The sequence below is a fragment of the Ranitomeya variabilis genome, chromosome 6, assembly GCF_051348905.1.
Source record: "Ranitomeya variabilis isolate aRanVar5 chromosome 6, aRanVar5.hap1, whole genome shotgun sequence".
Lineage (NCBI taxonomy): Eukaryota > Metazoa > Chordata > Amphibia > Anura > Dendrobatidae > Ranitomeya > Ranitomeya variabilis.
Window position 1 is genome coordinate 445,739,510 of NC_135237.1, and position 20,079 is coordinate 445,759,588.

The following is a 20,079-nucleotide window of genomic DNA, read 5'->3' on the forward strand; positions in this document are numbered from 1 at the left end:
ATAAAACTAGGTTTTTTCTTGTTGTGTAGTTTCCTGATGTCGTTAGTGACCAACCGGTCAAATGTTGAAAATGCCTCTGATTGTTCCTGGATGGGATTAAAAGTGGATGGGTTCGCCAGAGAAGTGTGGATGTACTCCCCGGGGTTTTGATTAGCAGGCCGTTAGTGACCAACCGGTCAAATGTTGAAAATGCCTCTGATTGTTCCTGGATGGGATTAAAAGTGGATGGGTTCGCCAGAGAAGTGTGGATGTACTCCCCGGGGTTTTGATTAGCAGGCCCCGTTGTGATTTTGCTCTTTTTATAAAAATACTTTTTAACAGACAGGTTTCTCAGGTATTTTTTCATGCATATGTATAGATAGAACGAATTCCCACTGGTGGTGGGTGCGAATTTTAGCCCTTTTTGGAAGAGTGAAACTTCGTTAGATGTCAATTCGTGTGAGCTTAGGTTGAATATTTATATTTTTTATTTACCGAACAACCCCAGATTTATATTCAGGAAGGCCCGTTCCCTGGGCAGCATCTTAGCCCCCACAATCAAGTCACAGGCTAACCAGGAATTACGTCCTGGCATTCTGAGCAATTTTAGGCCTGGGTTTATGCCTTGCGGCATGTGTTATGGGTGTAGGAATACCTCCTTTAGCAAGATTCACTGCACGTCATTCAAAGACTCGGACTCCATTAAGGAGTTCAGAATCAGAGAAAGCATTACGTGCTCCACTTCAAGAGTGATTTACCTTATTGAGTGTCCGTGCAAAAAACTATATGTTGGCCGCACCAAGAGGCCCCTTATGGTACGAGTAAAGGAACACCTCATGAATATCCAGAAAGGTTTTGCAGGCCACCCCCTCTCACGGCATTTTTGTGAGAAACACGACAAATCCATTAAAAATGTACGTTTCCTTGGGATCCAAAAAATCCAACAGAATGTAAGAGGGGGCAATCTAATACAGGTCATGTCAAGAACTGAGTCCAAATGGATTTTTTCCCTGGACTGTCTTGCACCCAAGGGTCTCAATCATGGGCTAGAATTATATGCGTTTTAATATAGGGCCACATGGTTGTTTCCTATTTTTAGTGTCTCATTTTATTGTATCTTATTTTATTGGTACTATTAGCATTTTTAGGATCACGTATACTAGGAGTCGTCATTTTTATTGCTTTAATTATTAAAATTGTTTTTAGCTATTTATTTATGTACTCCTATTATGGTGGGGTCCTTTTTTCTGCATTGTTTGTGCATGTGTTGATTTCTCTCTTTTAATCACATATTTCCCCAGTACGCATAATTAAGCACGCTTCAGCGAGCGCTCATTGCATGCCAACCGTTCTTTAATCATTATTTTATATGCTATTAGCCGCATCATAGGAGACCTATGTTTCCATTTACTCACTGGGCGGATGGGTGGGGTTTTCTGTGGGGTGATCGACAGGGGTTCAGCTTATATTCTTTGGAGCTGCTGGGGCAGGGTAACCCTGACGAAGAAGGACGTAGTTCCTTCGAAACGCGTTGGTTTGAACCTTGTCCCCAGTACCGCTCCGTAGCCTTCTCAGCGGTGACGTCACACGCTCAGCTCCTTGTCGGCCATTCCCCTCGTGCTCGTATCCAGGGACGCTACCAGCCGGGGCTTTCCCTGGCTCTACGCAGCCTCCGCTCAGCACCTGCGTGCAGCAGCGCTTCTACACTTGCCGACCCATTACCCCAGCTATTTGACCGGACGCCGCAGTCTTCACTTTACTGCTCCACGCTCAGCCCCGCACCTGACATCCTGGTACCTGGAAGTCCTGGCTGGTTCCACCGCCTTACTTACCGGCACGTCCACAGCCTTTCTACAGAACTGAGGGTATTCACAGGTATGTTCACCATTCATTTTGGTGGATCTTTGGCGTTAGTATAATCCACATAACAGTGTTTATTATACCCCTGCTCAGGCTGTCTGAGGACTAGTATATCCTCATTGGGGCTGTTTCTCTGCATAGATCATTGCGTGGTTCTCCCAGCAGGAGTCCTTTCTACCAACATCCATTGTGGCATGGCATACTAGTATTATTATCATTGTTGTTGCTTACACATTCCCTTATGCGCGGTCTCAACCCTCCTTTTTTTCCATAGTTGAATATGTATTTTTTAGCACAAAAGAATTCCACGATTGAAGGATTTAAGAATTTGCTGCTCAAAAAAACAAAACTTGTAGATAGATGGACATTTTTCTAAATTTGATAAAAGATAAAAGGAGAATTTCTAAAACTATGGATTTAAATGACACCCATGCAGTTGGGATAATCTAGAGATAACATTTATTTAAAGGGTTTAACCAGTGCTAATGAAAAAAACCATAAGATCTTACTGTCTATTTAAAGTGTTATGTGTGTGTATCATACCTGCAATATACAGCTCTGGCAAAAATTAAGAGACCACCACATCAAAACCCTGTCATGGGCAGCCCAATCTCCAGACCTGAACCCCATTGAAAACCTCTGGAATGTAATCAAGAGGAAGATGAATAGTCACAATCCATCAAACAAAGAAGAACTGCTTAAATTATTGCGCCAGAAGCAGTGTGAAAGACTGGCGGAAAGCATGCCAAGACGCATGAAAGCTGTGATTAAAAATCATGGTTATTCCACAAACTATTGATTTCTGAACTCTTCCTGAGTTAAAACATTAGTATTGTTGTTTCTAAATGATTATGAACTTGTTTTCTTTGTATTATTTGAGGTCTGAAAGCATTCGTTTTTTTTTCTAATTTTGACCATTCTCCTTTTCAGAAAAAAAAATACAAAATTTATTGCTTGGAAATTCGGGGACATGTTGTCAGAAGTTTATAGAATAAATGAACAATTTACATTTTACTCAAAAATATACCTAGAAAGAGAAAAATCAGACAAACTGAACATTTTGCAGTGGTCTCTTAATTTTTGCCAGAGCTGTATCTTATGTGCTTTTTTTCCCCAGTTTGTAAAATCTGTTTTCTACAGAAATTGTAATATTAAATATCTGGGTACTACCCTGCCAGGGCCTCTTCCTCCCTGACATTACAGTACTACATTTAAAAAGGAACTGTACTTTTAACACATTTTGAATACGGTACATCAATATTATAGATAAATATAAGAAACTTTGTAATGTATCTTTATAAGAAAAATCAGCTTCTTTCCCCACTTATCAGACACTTCTTCCTCTCCTCCTTCCTTCCTGAACTTGTCATCCACTGTAAAAAAAAAAAACAGCTCAAGCCCATCTTGCTCAGAGGAGATGGACTGCAGGTTGTCCTGTGACACAGCCCATTATCCTCTAAGGAGAGGGGAGGAGGAAGGAGGAGTAAGGGGCAGGGAAGGAAACAGGGAGAAGGAGACAGAAAAACATTTTACAGAGCTCGTAACAATTTTTTTTTTACCTCACATTAAAGCTGGATTCAGATCAAGACAGCTCAGCTCTGCTTCATAATGTCCTCTATGTAGCTGCAGCTTGTCTGAGCTAAAAAATGAGTGTAAGGCAGGTGTTCCCCTCTTTGTACTGTGCTGTTTATGGGATAAATCACTGCAGCCCATCTCCCCAGCAAACAGCAGAATACAAGTTATATAGCATGTAGAGGTGAAAGCTATTGAGACTGCAGGATATAAGCCACATATTGACCAGAAATGGTGTCATTCTTCGTGTACACACACAGGACACCTTAACTTGTTGGTTTTGTAACTATTCCTGCTTGTGGATATGTCTTTTCTTTTTGACATTCTGTCCAAATGTCTCACTACCCAGCAGGAAGCAGGTGGGGCTTGACAATAGGTGGGCTCTCGCGCAAATTGACCGAAACATGAAAAGAAAATGGAGGATATAATCATGTATAATTGTAATTTGAGAACAAAAGATCAGAAGACCACAATCCAGCCCCACTAACTTCATGATTTTGGACATTTAGACATTGACAGGTGTCTCCCATACTTATTACATTAGTGGATTCTAGAGTGGTGTAAAAATATGGCTGCAGACTCTTGCAAGCAGCATATAATATATGAGAAGGGATAATTGACAAGCAAAAATGAATACATCCTGTATGATTGTTTTATTAATGTTACGATGCTTTATGTTTCCTTTCATATAGGTAGAAATAACAAATGATGTGCAGTCTATCCTGTTGATAATGGTGACTGTGTTGACTGGAAAAACAGTAGGAGATTACTTCAACCATTCTCTCTTCAGTTCTTTATTACATCTTAAGTGCATCCCACATTTAGAGGCCGAGCCCTATGTTGTCCATGGAAAAAAGAAGTAAGTGTTTGCTGTGATGTTTATTCATAGTATTTGTGGAGATCGATCAAAGTTGTGCTAGTTCTCTTAAATCTGGTGATCTGGTCAATTAAGGAAGAAAATGAGAAAAGTACTCTAAACAGTTCATATGCCCATCGCAATGGACCTTCCCATGCCATACAGGTCTGGGAAAAGGTAAATAGTCAAATATGGTACTTCAAAATGCTCCTCCCAACTTGATTGACAGAAGATCCCCCTGCAGCCTTACTTCTGGCCTACTATTGTTTACATTCTAATCTTCCTGCCAGCTCGCCCTTTATGCCGCTAGACTACATTTTCCAAGAGGAAGAGCTATACTTGTCTATAAGCCTCTCAATATTTCTGCCCATGTCAGCCCATTCCTCCTGAAAGAACCTTCTTGAGACTTGTACACAGTCTCAAGTTGGATAAATCACTGCAAACTGTTTCCTTCCTCACATTCCTTCATTTCAACTATTATGTGCTAATTTTGAGTCTCTCCTGCAGTCAAAAAATAGTTATAAGAGCTGACACAGGCACCACACATTCTTAAAATACTGCAGAGGAGCAGTGAGTCATATAATGTATTCACACACACACACACAGTAATAATGTCTTCAACTGTGACACCCATACATTAATTATGTCCCCCATTGTGGATCCCATACAGTAATAACACTGTCTCACATTCTGGTGCTACAAATGATACCTACAGGAAAAATGGCTATGGAACCTCATTCTGATGCTCCATAGACTTACATTCTAAAATCGACTTGTGTCTCACACATAAACCCCAGTGTGATTCAGCATGCCAAAATATCAGTCATGTGGTGGGAAGGGGACCAGAGCAGTGCTAGAAAATGGAGAAGATGGAGCTCGATGAGTATATTGACACACTTACATTGCACACACATTCAGACAGATTTAGGGAATAAAAAATTGCAGGCTTCTTTAATGACTGGCCAATTTTTTCGCATTTTTCTCTCCTCTTTTTAGCAGCTATAGCTGTATTTATTTATTTATCACTGAAGTGGCTGTGTGAGCCTTTTGTCTTATGGAGGAAATTTATATTGATATTTTTAACTGTTCATTTTTTAACTAAATAACCAGCTGAATTAATTCTCTATATTATGGTCATGTGGATAGCTAATACTGTATGTAGTTTTTTGTTCCATTGATATAATAAAATGTAGTTTATATGTAAACAAAAAATTATTTTTTTTGTGATGGGGACTTTTTACTTTTTATAACTTTTTTGTTTTACATTTTTTTTCAGATGTATTATACGTGTACAGTATATATTTTTATAGGATTTGTCCCCAAAGAGAACATCAAAGATCTCTGAGGAAATGTATTTTGCATTTATTGTTCACATTTTTAAACTGTAACTAGATTAACCAAAGGAGCCCTAGTTACAGGGGAAACAGCTTCTTGGACTGACACGGACCCAACAATTCTGCTTTGCTATGCTAGCAGACACCCTGCAATCATGGGATTACTGAGTCCTATAGATGCATCGGCATTGCCACTTTTTACATTGCTTGGTGATTTTGGTACTAAAATAAAATTTTTGTGCTTTTAAAAAAGAACTCTCATCAAAATTTTTATCCTCTTAACCCCTTTACCCCCAAGGGTGGTTTGCACGTTAATGACCGGGCCAATTTTTACAATTCTGACCACTGTCCCTTTATGAGGTTATAACTTTGGAACGCTTCAACGGATCCCGGTTATTCTGACAATGTTTTCTCATGCCTTATTGTACTTCATTATAGTGGTAAAATTTCTTTGATATTACCTGCGTTTATTTGTGAAAAAAATGGAAATTTGGCGAAAATTTGGAAAATTTCGCAATTTTCCAACTTTCAATTTTTATGCCCTTAAATCACAGAGATATGTCCAAAATACTAAATAAGTAACATTTCCCACATGTCTACTTTACATCAGCACAATTTTGGAACCAAAATTTTTTTTTGTTAGGGAGTTATAAGGGTTAAAAGTTGACCAGAAATTTCTCATTTTTACAACACCATTTTTTTTAGGGACCACATCTCATTTGAAGTCATTTTGAGGGGTCTATATGATAGAAAATACCCAAGTGTGACACCATTCTAAAAACTGCACCCCTCAAGGTGCTCAAAACCACATTAAAGAATTTTATTAACCCTTCAGGTGTTTCACAGGAATTTTTGGAATGTTTAAATAAAAATGAACATTTAACTTTTTTTCACACAAAATTTATTTCAGCTCCAATTTGTTTAATTTTACCAAGGGTAACAGGAGAAAATGGACCCCAAACATTGTTGTACAATTGTCCTGAGTACGCTGATACCCCATATGTGGGTGTAAAGCACTGTTTGGGCGCATGTCAGAGCTCGGAAGGGAAGGAGCGCCATTTGACTTTTCAATGCAAAATTGACTGGAATTGGGATGGGACGCCATGTTGTGTTTGGAGAGCCCCTGATGTGCGTAAACATTGAAACCCCCACAAGTGACACCATTTTGGAAAGTAGACCCCTTAAGAAACTTATCTAGATGTGTGGTGAGCACTTTGACCCACCAAGTGCTTCACAGAAGTTTATAATGCAGAGCCGTAAAAATAAAAAATCATATTTTTTCACAAAAATAATCTTTTCACCCCCAATTTTTTATTTTCCCAAGGGTGAGAGAAGAAATTGGACCCCAAAAGTTGTTGTGCAATTTGTCCTGTGTATGCTGATACCCCTATGTGGGGGTAAACGACTGTTTGGGTGCATGGCAGAGCTCGGAAGGGAAGGAGCGCCGTTTGACTTTTCAATGCAAAATTGACTGGAATTGAGATGGGACACCATGTCGCGTTTGGAGAGCCCCTGGTGTGCCTAAACATTAAAACCCCCCACAAGTGACACAATTTTGGAAAGTAGACCCCCTAAGGAACTTATCTAGATGTGTTTTGAGAGCTTTGAACCCCCAAGTGTTTCACTACAGTTTATAACACAGAGCCGTGAAAATAATTATTTTTTTTTCCACAAAAATGATTTTTTAGCCCCCAGTTTTGTATTTTCACAAGGGTAACAGGATAAATTGGACCCCAATAGTTGTTGTCCAATTTGTCCTGAGTACGCTGATACTCCATATGTGGGGGGAACCACTGTTTGGGCGCATGGCAGAGCTCTGAAGGGAAGGAGCGCCGTTTGGAATGCAGACTGTTGTGAATTCTGTTGTGGGTTCTGCTCTTGGGCTCCCTCCGGTGGTTATAAGTGGTAGTGCTGCTGTTTGTCCTTCACAGCAGTCATCAGGTGCATCCACTTCGGACAGGGCTATTTAGTCTGGCTTCACCCTTTAGTGAGTGCCAGTTGTTCATTGTTTCTGGAGGATTCACATCTCTTCCTGGTCGCTCCTGCTTGCAGTTCATTTCTACAAGATAAGTTCTGCTTGTTTTTCTGCCCACATGTTGTGGGCCTCATTGTTCAGTGCATTGCATGTTTTTTCTTGTCCAGCTTTATCTGTGTAAGGATTTATGCAGCCAAGCTGGAATCTCTGGAGAGGCAGATTTACCCTCCATGTCTTTAGTTAGATGTGGAGTTTTTGCATTATCTGTGTTGGACATTTCATAGTATTTTAATACTGACCGCATAGTTCTCTGTCCTATCTTTTCTATCTAGCTAGATTGGCCTCCTTTGCTAAATTCTTTTTTCAGCCTGTGTATGTTTTTTCCTCTCCTCTCACAGTCAATATTTGTGGGGGGCTGCCTATCCTTTGGGAATTTTCTCTGAGGCAAGATAGTTTTCCCTTTTCTATCTATATGGTTAATTAGTCCTCCGGCTGTGTTGAGGTGTCTAGGATTGGTAGGTACATCCCACGGCTACTTCTAGTTGCGGTGTTAAGTCCAGGGTCTGCGGTCAGTACAGTTACCACATTCTCCAGAGTACGTCTCATGCCGCTCCTAGGCCACCAGATCATAACAGCAGACTTAGATGGATTGGTCTGCAGGCGTCACGTTGCATTTGCAGAGCCCCTGATGTACCCAAACAGTACAAACCCCCCACAAGTGACCCCATATTGGAAACTAGACCTACCAAGGAACTTAACTAGATGTGTTGTGAGATCTTTGAACCCCCAAGTGTTTCACTACAGTTTATAACGCAGAGCCGTGAAAATAAAAATTCTTTTTTTTTCACAAAAATGATTTTTTAGCCCCCAGGTTTGTATTTTCCCAAGGGTAGCAGGAGAAATTGGACCCCAAAAGTTGTTGTCCAATTTGTCCTGAGTACGCTGATACCCCGTATGTGGAGGGGAACCACTGTTTGGGCTCATGGCAGAGCTCAGAAGGGAAGGAGCGCCATTTGGAATGCAGACTTAGATGGATTGGTCTGCAGGCGTCACATTGCATTTGCAGAGCCCCTGATGTACCCAAACAGTAGAAACCCCCCACAAGTGACCCCATATTGGAAACTAGACCTCCCAAGGAACTTATCTAGATGTGTTGTGAGAACTTTGAACCCCCAAGTGTTTCACTACAGTTTACAACGCAGAGCCGTGAAAATAAAAAATCTTTTTCCCACAAAAATGATTTTTAGCCCCCAAATTTTTATTTTCCCAAGGATAACAAGAGAACTTGGACCCCAAACGTTGTTGTCCAATTTGTCCCGAGTATGCTGATACCCCATATGTTGGGGTAAACCCCTGTTTGGGCGCACGGGAGAGCTCGGAAGGGAAGGAGCACTGTTTTACTTTTTCAACGCAGAATTGGCTGGAATTGAGATCGGATGCCATGTCGCGTTTGGAGAGCCCCTGATGTGCCTGAACAGTGGAAACTCCCCAATTCTACCTGAAACCCTAATCCAAACACACCCCTAACCCTATTCCCAACAGTAACCCTGACACACCCCTAACTCTAATCCCAACCCTAATCCCAACCGTAAATGTAATCGAAACCCTAACCCTAACTTTAGCTCCAACCCTAACCCTAACTTTAGCCCCAACCCTAACCCTAACTTTAGCCCCAACCCTAACCCTAACTTTAGCCCCAACCCTAACCCTAACTTTAGCTCAAACCCTAGCCCTAACCCTAGCCCTAACCCTAGCCCTAACCTTAACCCTAACCCTAGCCCTAACCCTAGCCCTAACCCTAGACCTAACCCTAGCCCTAACCGTAGCCCTAGCCCTAACCCTAGCCCTAACCCTAGCCCTAACCCTAATGGGAAAATGGAAATAAATACATTTTTTTAATTTTATTATTTTTCCCTAACTAAGGGGGTGATGAAGGGGGGTTTGATTTACTTTTATAGCATTTTTTATACCAGATTTTTATGATTGGCAGCTGTCACACACTAAAAGACGCTTTTTATAGCAAAAAAGTTTTTGCGTCTCCACATTTTGAGACCTATAATTTTTCCATATTTTGGTCCACAGACTCATGTGAGGTCTTGTTTTTTGCAGAACGAGTTGACGTTTTTATTGGTAACACGTGACAGTTTTTGATCGCATTTTATTCTGATTTTTGTGAGGCAGAATTACCAAAAACCAGCTATTCATGAATTTCTTTTGGGAAAGGCGTTTATACAGTTCCACGTTTGGTAAAATTGATAAAGCAGTTTTATTCTTCGGGTCAGTACGATTACAGCGATATCTCATTTATATAATTTTTTTATGTTTTGGCGCTTTTATACGATAAAAGCTATTTTATAGAAAAAATAATTATTTTGACATCGCTTTATTCTGAGGACTATAACTTTTTTATTTTTTTGCTTATAATGCTGTATGGCAGCTTGTTTTTTGTGGGACAAGATGACGTTTTCAGCGGTACCATGGTTATTTATATCCGTCTTTTTGATCGCGTGTTATACCACTTTTTGTTCGGCGGTATGATAATAAAGCGTTGTTTTTTGCCTCGTTTTTTTTTTTTCTTACGGTGTTCACTGAAGGGGTTAACTGGTGGGACAGTTTTATAGGTTGGGTCGTTACGGACGCAGCGATACTAAATATGTGTACTTTTATTGTTTTTTTATTATTTAGATAAAGAAATGTATTTATGGGAGTAATATATATTTTTTTCTTTATTTAGGATTTTTTTTTTTTTTTTTTTTTACACATGTGGAATGTTTTTTTTTTACTGTTTTACTTTGTCCCAGGGGGGACATCACAGATCGCTGATTTGACAGTTTGCACAGCACTCTGTCAGATCAGCGATCTGACTTACAGCGCTGCAGGCTTACCAGCACCTGCTCTGGACCCGGAAGTAGTCCCTGCAGGACCTGGATGCAGCCCCGTGGCCATTTTGGATCCGGGGCCTGCAGGGATAGGAGGTAAGAGATGCTCGGAGCAACGCGATCACATCGCGTTGTTCCGGGGGGTCTCAGGGAAGCACGCAGGGAGCCCCCTCCCTGCGCGATGCTTCCCTATACCGCCGGAACACTGCGATCATGTTTGATCGCAGTGTGCCGGGGGTTAATGTGCCGGGGGCGGTCCGTGACCGCTCCTGGCACATAGTGCCGGATGTCAGCTGCGATAGTCAGCTGACACCCGGCCGCGATTGGCCGCACTCCCCCCGTGAGCGCGGCCGATCCCGCTAGACGTACTATCCCGTCGGTGGTCATATGGGCCCACCCCACCTCGATGGGATAGTATGTCCGATGTCAGAAAGGGGTTAATATATTGCAATAATCATATTTTATAGCACTGTGTACCCACATTGCTCATTTTGCTTTTCTACCCAGCTAATTCTTCTATTTTTCTTTAGGTCTATAACATCACGTGATTAAAAACTGTCTAGCTGAGTCCTTCTAAGCTCTATGAAGAAACAGGAAGTATATTTTGTCTGCAAAAGTCATGAGTCTCTGCCAAAGTCCTTGGCAGGGGGATGAGCTGAACAACTGGATTTGGAGTTAAATAGCAGAATCATAAATGCAGGGACAAGAGACTTCCTGTTTCTACATAGAGCAGAGAAAAGAGAAGAATTAGCTGGGTAGAAGTGCAAAATGAGCAAATGTAAGTACACAATGCTGTATAATATGATGCAATATAAGAGGATAAAAACTTTGAACGGAGTGCTTCTTTAACTGGTAAAACAAAGATTTGCTGTACACAGTTAACTATTTATTGTTATAACAATGATCTTTTTGGTTTATTATTTTAGAGTAGACCTGGAACTCTTCACAGCTAGAGATGCCATGCAGCCTTGTACCATTGTCCGCTTACGAGAAAGTGTCTCCGTGTTGGCAGAGTTGCTTAATACCACCAGTCACAATGGCTTCCCAGTTGTCTACTGCCCCGCTGCAGGACAGGATGAGGTATTTTTAGGAACAATTGCAAGGTATGCTGAAAGTTATTTCTGCAATGTGTGATAAAACTTTCATTCTATAAATGAGAAAACAAATATTGGGTCTCTTGTATAATATAGTGTGAGAAAAAGCAGCGTATAACTTTCCCTATAATTTTATCTTATAATATTTAATATGCATATAGGTGAGAGAGTAAGCATTTTGGACAAAATTGTGCATAATTTTACTTAATTTTTTTTAAGAGCCCAAAAATTGTGGTCTATTCCCGAGTGCGCTAAAAAAGTGACTAAAAGTGCCACAAAGAAGTGCACTTGGATGCTGTCAAACATAGCCCTCCCCAAAGGGAGAGAAGGCCCCCAATAACCGATTCCTGTCCCATCGAGCCAGAAGGTCATAGCAAGAGTCAGAGACTTGTGGCCTGCCTTAGCCGAAGCCAAGGGACACCCAATCTTGTTCCCAGCATCTGCCCAGGCTGCGACCCAAACAAAACTAGGAGCCATTTACCCTCGGCTTTATCCCTTATTTGAACTATCCCATATTTTCTAGAACCCAATTACTCATACGTATGTAAATTATGGTCCTTTGTACCTAACAATAATATATCCCAACTTATCTAACAAAATCCTTATGATAGACTCCTGGCCAGAGGAAGCTGCCTGTCACCCCAGTAATTTCTTACAACAAAATCATGTTTCTCATATCCTATCCCTTTTTGAAACAAAGTTCCTGACTACAAGACAATGGTCCTGGCTTGACCTTCTATCAACAATTCCTTTCCCTGTTGCTAGAGGGATCTCAAAAATATAGAACTACCTAATCTTGCCAATTAATTCTTATAAACCAACTTTCCAATCTCATGGGAAAAAGAATTAAACATCAACCTATCTGATACTGGAGTCTATTCTAACTCACACAGTTTCTTCAGATGAAATACTTTTGCAAATATTTTTGTAACTAATAAGTCATGTCAGACTAACTTAATTTCCTTCTATGACTGAATCACTGACTGGGTAGATCAGGGAAATACTGTTGATATCGTATATCTTGACTTCAGCAAAGCATTTGACAAAGTATCTAACACCATCCTTATTGAAAAAATGACTAAGTATGGAATGGACAAGGCAACTGTTAGGTGGATTCATAACAATCGCAGAGTCAGGAGAACAGCAGCATTTACACGAGGTAAAGATTAAATTTTTATGGCATGTAGATTTTAATAAATCTACTACTAATGCTGGGATCTCCCAGAGTACTTCCAGTACAGCCACAATGTAAAAAACTAAGCATAGCACATGGCAATGAAATCAATTGATTTGGTCTGATTTTGGTGACTCTCTAGAGCACAAAACCACATTTTATTCTCAGTTCATGATAGTGACCATATAATGTCCCGGTGGGCCCCTGTGCAGATCTTGCCCCCCAACCCCCTGTATGGGCAGTATTTGGCATGATTCACTTGATTCGCTCTCTACAGAAAACAATCACCACCTCATCATTCATTAACATTAACCAAACTACCCAGTTTATTATTATATAGCGATATAGGTAAATTTGTGAACAGGTATAGTATAATATTTGTATGCAGATGAAAATTGGGCCCCCCCAAAGTCAATGTCTAATGGTTAATTGGTTAATTAATTGACCATTGGTGTTAAAGTAGTGGACAACCTCTTTCAGAAATGCATCATGTGCTGCAAAAAAAGCAAAGCTCCATGGTTGTTTTACCAGTTCTTGTTAGAGGAACATTGATGAAAATAACATAAAAACAAATGCTGTGACCTCAAAGTCAAGAATAGCCCCGATTTGTAGAGGGTAGTTGACGTCAATAGTAATATGTTGACACTTGAGCACATGAACCACTGGAAATATCTTGTCCACTATTTAACCAGATCATGACTGGCAGAATCTAAAGTAATAATAACATGCCCTCCTCTGCTGTGCGCACGGCTCATCATGTGGATTTACTAGGAAATGTTAAACATGGGCCGTAGTTAAATATTAGTATTAAGAAGCTCTTTACTTGTGTAGCATTTTGTCTGTTTGCAGCTGCTGTCACTGTCGTTTTCTGGCTGTATTTCCTTGCAGATAATTCTGCTGCCACAACATATATGATGGATTCTCCCCATACACAGTGCAGTAACAAACCCCATGTGTGAATCCATCTGTCATCCCACGATGGGAAAGCTATGTGATTTAGATTATCAAATATGATTCTGGGTGGTAGACTAAAAGACATTTGGCCGATGTTGCTGTGATATTAGTTACTTAGTATATTAAAAGAAAGAAAACGTTGACTAATTTATTGTTCATTATTTCAATATACTCATCAATTATTGTGCATATGGTGGTTCTGTCTAAGGTCACCAAAAAACTAATACCATTAAAAATGACCTTTATTAAACCTATTTTAAACAACCAAGAAACAAATATAACGCCTATAACGCCTAGCCAGGCAACTGAGGTGTTACTGGTATACAAAATAATCAAATCTAAATGGGGTGCCAAATTGGCTGTGCCTGTTTCACCCTAGTAACCCCTAGAATGTACCTTCTACCAGTGGAGGTTGTCACCCTATCTTGAACGCAAATTGGCACCCCCACTTGACGGCTGCTCACCCTAAAGGATCCCTATAAGTCCTTACTCATCTCTGAGAACTACACTGGAAGTGAGCGCCACTCCATTGCAGGCAAACAATAACAAGTCACCTGTTTATAAAGGCAGGATATCTACATGGGGTGTACATACAACTGTATGTCCTTAAGGGAGATGTTTTTGGACCAAGACAAAAAAAAGGGGTAAGGGTGAGAAAATAATCAATGTGAGCCAATGCACCAAGTGCCAACCATTCTATTGGCCTACAGATCTAAGTAATCCAGGTAATCTCATTGGTATCCATTGGCTTAGCAAAATCAGTCAGTAATCCAGAAAAACATTAATTTTATGAGAGGAGTGGGGGGGGGGGGAGTGTAACCTATACCTTGCCCTCCAAAGTCCCTAATAAAAGGAATCCCCTCCTTTCTGCGGAGGTTGGCACCCTAAACTTGAATGGAAATGGTGCCCCAGCTCACCAACAGCTCACCGTCAATAACCCTTATTCCTCTCCCTCCAACAGTAGTGCCAGAAATGCATCAACATAAAGTGTGTGTGTGTGTGGGGGGGGGAGGGGGGGCTTTACTATTTGAATGGGAGGATGGGGTGGTTGTACTGGGGTATACCCCGTCTCAGGATATCTCAGAGGATTGGACCCCCAAAAAACAAGCAACACATAGCAAGGATTAAGGGTCATGAACTCCTGCGCTGTTCAATTAGTGGTGCATTGTGTTTCAGAGAATAAGTAGTCATGCAGGTGTTCATGAATGAGGATAGCTATCCTGATTTCTAAGCATTTAAGAGCATATTAGCAAATGTAAATGTACCACTAAGTCCTAATTCCAGTATCCACCATGATAATATTAGCAGTATCAACAACGTGAACCTAGATGTTCATCAGGAGGCACATGGAGATTTCAGTGTTCAAAATCTGATGGATTATAGGCGTTATATGTGTTTGTTGGTTGTTTAAAATAAGTTTAATAAAGGTTAATTTTTAATGTTATTAGTTTTTTGGTGAGCAGTTCTTGCACTAATCCTGATCTATTTTTTGCAAGTCTGTCTAATGTGAACACTTACTTTATCAATCTAAAAGTGACAACATAATTTATAGATCTTAGCCGCCATATTAATTAGTGTAAACATAAATTAAACGTCAGTAAATTTCTTTTACATTTAGAGCCACTCAATCATAAACTTACTTAAACAGGAGAAAAATGAGTCATATTAGGCCTGGATATAATCAAAATATCCTTTATTGTAAGTCTGATATCAATTTTACTTTTAAAACAGATGTACAACACAGTACATAGATAAATTCACTAGGTAACTAAACTGTGACTATAATGGTGCAACCCATAAACCGGGACACATAGCAGGACATAAGTGTTAGGAGGTAATACGAAAAAAGTCCAATGCATACCAACAGAAAGAAAGGCCCAAGATCTGCAGCACATAGCAGAGTTCAATATTCTTTCACGGCTAAATTGCCACAGTACATACCGCCGTCATGTGCCACATAGATATGCCCATACTGACTGTGTAACCAAAAATAAATGTATCAATTACCCATTTGTGATGAAATGTCCGAACTAGGTCCCGGTCCCGTCCCGGGAATTTTCGTATTACCTCCTAACACTTATGTCCTGCTATGTGTCCCGGTTTATGGGTTGCACCATTATAGTCACAGTTTAGTTACCTAGTGAATTTATCTATGTACTGTGTTGTACATCTGTTTTAAAAGTAAAATTGATATCAGACTTACAATAAAGGATATTTTGATTATATCCAGGCCTAATATGACTCATTTTTCTCCTGTTTAAGCATATTAATTAGTGGTAGCATCATCACAAGAGCTTGTGTACATGACTGTATTTTCGATCCAAGTGCTATACGGTACAAAAAAAAAAAATCGGACAGCACTCGGACCAATATTATTCAATGGGGCAGTGCAGATGAATGATTTTTTTCACTGACCAAATCTGTGTGTGAAAAAAATCACACTAGTTTGTTCATAAATCGGGTGAGACTCAGTCATTTAGGTATACGGATGCATGAAAAAAAAATCATCTGCCCTATGGAGACACAGTCTAGGATTTGATTTTTACGGATTCTGTAACATAGGAAACTGTAAATGGTCCTCTAAAGGATTAATAGCTGCTGCTGTAAAACAAGGATTGTATATGGTTGACAAGTAAGCAAAAAAATCGTCGCACTTTTCTGGATGAAATTGTTTTTATGTTTGTGTGAACCTACCCTAATCTTGGTAAACTAATTTATATTATTAGCATATACTCCATCTTTTCTCGTTGCTGATACGGACATTTGGGTTCCAAGCAAAGATCCAGTCTTCACGGGTGATTTGATTAAAAAGGATATGTATTTATGGGTAAATATATTTTTATTAAAGAGAAGAGAATTTTACAAGAAAAACAGTAGTTGAAAACTACGACAATGATCAAAGTACTTTTTCTTATAATATACAATTCGAGAAGAGTAACACAAAAAATACTCGTTCACAAACCTTGCATAAATCTTACATAAAAGAAAGAAAAGAAAAAAAAATTAGAGGGAGTAAACCCTCTAGAATGACTACGGTAACTTTAACATATAAGCAATAACTCCTTGCCCCCGCAACAGGCGAGGACTTTCATTACCGTGAATAAAAGAAAGCATACCTAAAATCAGTTCGCCCATGTCCCCTAGAGCGAGACATGCACGCAAATAGTATCATTATAAAAGTAACTGGTAAATCATGGTACAGACCTATCACACCGAGCTGGTGGAAGGTGAACAGCTCACCCAGGGGGGAGATAGAAAGAGGAGGAAATAGAGGGGGGAGCCCAAGTAGGTTGGGCTCAAGAAAAGAAATATAAAAGGAGAACACGAAAAGAAGAGTAGCTTAGTAATCGACTGTAGAATAGACAGGTGTATTCAGGTAAACAGGTCAGGGAAACGAGCAGAATCTTTAAATAGAATCCATTCAGTCCAGATACCTAAAAAGGAGACCCTTGTCTGTGAAAGGTCTGCATCAATTTCCTCCATCCTAAAGATGGTTTCAAATTCTGAAAACCACTCCACAACATCGGGGGGAACTGGGTCTCGCCATCGGCGGGGGATTACCGTCCTAGCAGCCGCTAGGCAAAATTTAAGGATGTCCTTTTTTTGGGATCCCACCGAACCGGGAATCATGGAGAGCAATGCAATCTCCGGAGTACCGGTGATGTGCTTGCCTGTGATCAAACCATAATTTCGGAACACTTGGTCCCAGAATGTTCTAATCAAGGGGCAGCCCCACCAGATATGCAAAAGGGAGCCAATGCCATTTCCACACCTCCAGCAGCAGTTTGAAATTGAGGGAGAAAATTTGTGTAACCTGTCAGGTGTGAGGTACCACCTATATTGCAGTTTATACCCCTTCTCCGAGGCCTCACTGGAACTCGGGAGTTTATGGTTCATCAGGAAGCAACGCTCCCATTCCTCATCCGACAAAGTCCGCCCTAAATCCTTCTCCCAAGCAGACTGGAAATAGAGCCTTGCGTCAGAGTCAGGTGTTGAAAAAATTGAGTAGAGGGAAGAGATTCCCCTGCTCGGGGCATCTCCACCGGCAAACAACAGTTCCAAGGGAGAGAGTCTACAGTTCGAACCCCTTGGCAAATTCAAAGAGGCCAGGAAGGACCGGACCTGCAAGTACTCCCACCAAAGAAGTTTAGTGGAGGGAGATTGGGTTTGGAGGGAACAGAGGGTGGGAATCTCGCCACGCTGTAAGATATCACCAACCCGTATGTCATCCTCGTATTTCCATCCCATGAAGGCTTTCCTGTGAATGCCCGGAGGAAATGCCGGGTTGCAAAAAATAGGTGTAAGAAGGTGGGCCCCAGGAGGAGCGCACCCCTTCACACCACTGCAGTGCCATGCCCTCATAGCCTCTGAGGTTAAGAAGGAAAATCTCCCCCGTTGAAGAGCATATTGCTTTGGGATCCACTGAAGATAATGAAGAGGCAAATCGGACCATTCTTGTTCCAACTCTACCCATTTTTTAAATTTAATTTTATATTTCCAGTCCAAGAGGCGAACTAATATGGCCGTCCTGCAATAGTTTCGGAGGTTGGGTAGACCCACCCCACCAAACTGGCGTGGCCTAGATAAAACCTTGTAACTCACCCTCGGTGTTTTCCCCTTCCAGATAAAACGGGAAATCAAGGACTGTATTTTAATAAAAAACGATTTATGTGGCCAAATGGGAATCGCCTGAAAGATATAAAGAAATCTCGGCAGGATATCCATCTTAATCACCTGAATCCTACCGAGCCACGACAGCCTCAATGGGCCGTAAGACTCCAGAAGGGATCCCACCCTGTTCAAAATGACCTGATGGTTCAAAGAAAATAATTGAAGAGGATCCGAGGTGAGGTTCACCCCGAGATATGAAATCTGATCCTGTTGCCATCCAAAGGGGAAGGCCCGCTTCAAGGAAGCCACCACGGAAGAAGATAGAGAAATGTTTAGGACCTCAGTTTTGGAGTAATTAATCTTGAAGTTACTTAAATCCCCGAAGGATTCAAACTCCTTCATAAGCACTGGAAAAGAGACGACTGGGTTAGAGACGAAGAGGAGGATGTCGTCGGCAAATAGGGCCGTTTTATGGTTAGAGTTTCCAACCTGAATCCCTGAGATACTGTCATTAACTCGGATAGCCTTAGCCAAATGCTCAATAACTAAAACATATAATAGGGGCGACAACGGGCAGCCTTGTCTAGTACCGTTCTGAATATAAAAACGATCGAACAAAGATCCATTGACTCTAACACGAGCTGAGGGTTTTGAATATAATGACATAATTTTCCCCAGGAAATTGGATTGTAAGCCAATATGGGTCAGAGTCTCCCGTAGAAAGTCCCAATGGACTCTATCAAAGGCCTTTTCCGCGTCAATCGACAGAAGACAAAGAGGGGACTTTTGCATCTTGGTCCTCTCATTAAGGAGAAGAGACCTGATAATGCTGTCCCGCGCCTCCCGGCCCTTGACAAAGTCCACCTGATCAAGGTCGATAATAGATGGGAGAAGTCCCGACAATCTGTCAGCCAATACCTTGGCAAATAATTTTACATCGACGTTGATCAGGGAGAATGGCCTATAACTCCCGGCCAGCAGGGGATCTTTATTAGGCTTTGGCAGAACAGAAATATGAGCCTCTAGGGACTGGGGGGTAAAGCTATTCTCCTCAGAAATCGCATTAAAGGTGAGGACCATTTGGGGAAGCAAGTCAGATAGAAGGGATTTATAGAATAAGGGAGTGAACCCATCCGGCCCAGGACATTTAGAGGTGGACGTGGATTTAACAGCTTCTGACAGCTCCTCAGGGGTAACGTCCTTTTCCAGGACCGCCAAATCCGCCTCAGGGAGGGACGGAACCTTGATCCTATTCATATAAGATTTAATTTTATTTTTCAACGTGGTGGGATCCAAGTCAGCGAACCTGCCCCTAATGTTGTACAGGGATTTATAGAACTTTTGAAAGACCTCTAGGATCTCCTCATTACTATGGACCAGTTGGCCCTTATCATTTTTGAGTGATGAGATAAGGGTGGGACCCGATCTGGGATGAAGCAGTCGTGCTAGAGGGCGCCCACAAACATTAGCTCTTTTGTAGAAAAACCCTTTAGTTCTTTCCTTGTCACCCATAAACCGTCTATCCAGCAGGCCTTTAAGTTCAAGCCTTTTTGTAGTGAGCTCGACCAAAGTCTCAGAGGACCTCGAATTCTTATGCCTACTTTCCAGGGTCTGAATTTGTGACAGCAAAGCGTCTATTTCCTCAGTCTGAAGTTTTTTGATTCTAGCCCCATGTTTGATTAAGGTGCCTCTCATGATGCACTTCAGTGCTTCCCATTTAATTGCCTGAGGTGTGGGATCTGACGCATGAGTATGGGCGAACGCTGCAATGTCAGATTTCAAATCACTCAA

The 20,079-nt window shown here is 41.0% G+C and overlaps 1 protein-coding gene across 3 annotated transcripts in view; it reads left to right on the top strand.

The window, feature by feature from the left end:
- Positions 1-20,079, top strand: part of LOC143782706 (chloride channel protein D-like) — a 337,940-nt gene that overhangs the window by 195,226 nt on the left and 122,635 nt on the right. For all 3 annotated transcript variants that reach the window (XM_077270471.1, XM_077270472.1, XM_077270473.1), the window contains 2 exons: positions 4,104-4,270; positions 11,382-11,558. In XM_077270471.1, coding sequence (XP_077126586.1) covers positions 4,104-4,270; positions 11,382-11,558 — 344 coding nt within the window. The remainder of the gene's footprint in view (positions 1-4,103; positions 4,271-11,381; positions 11,559-20,079) is intronic.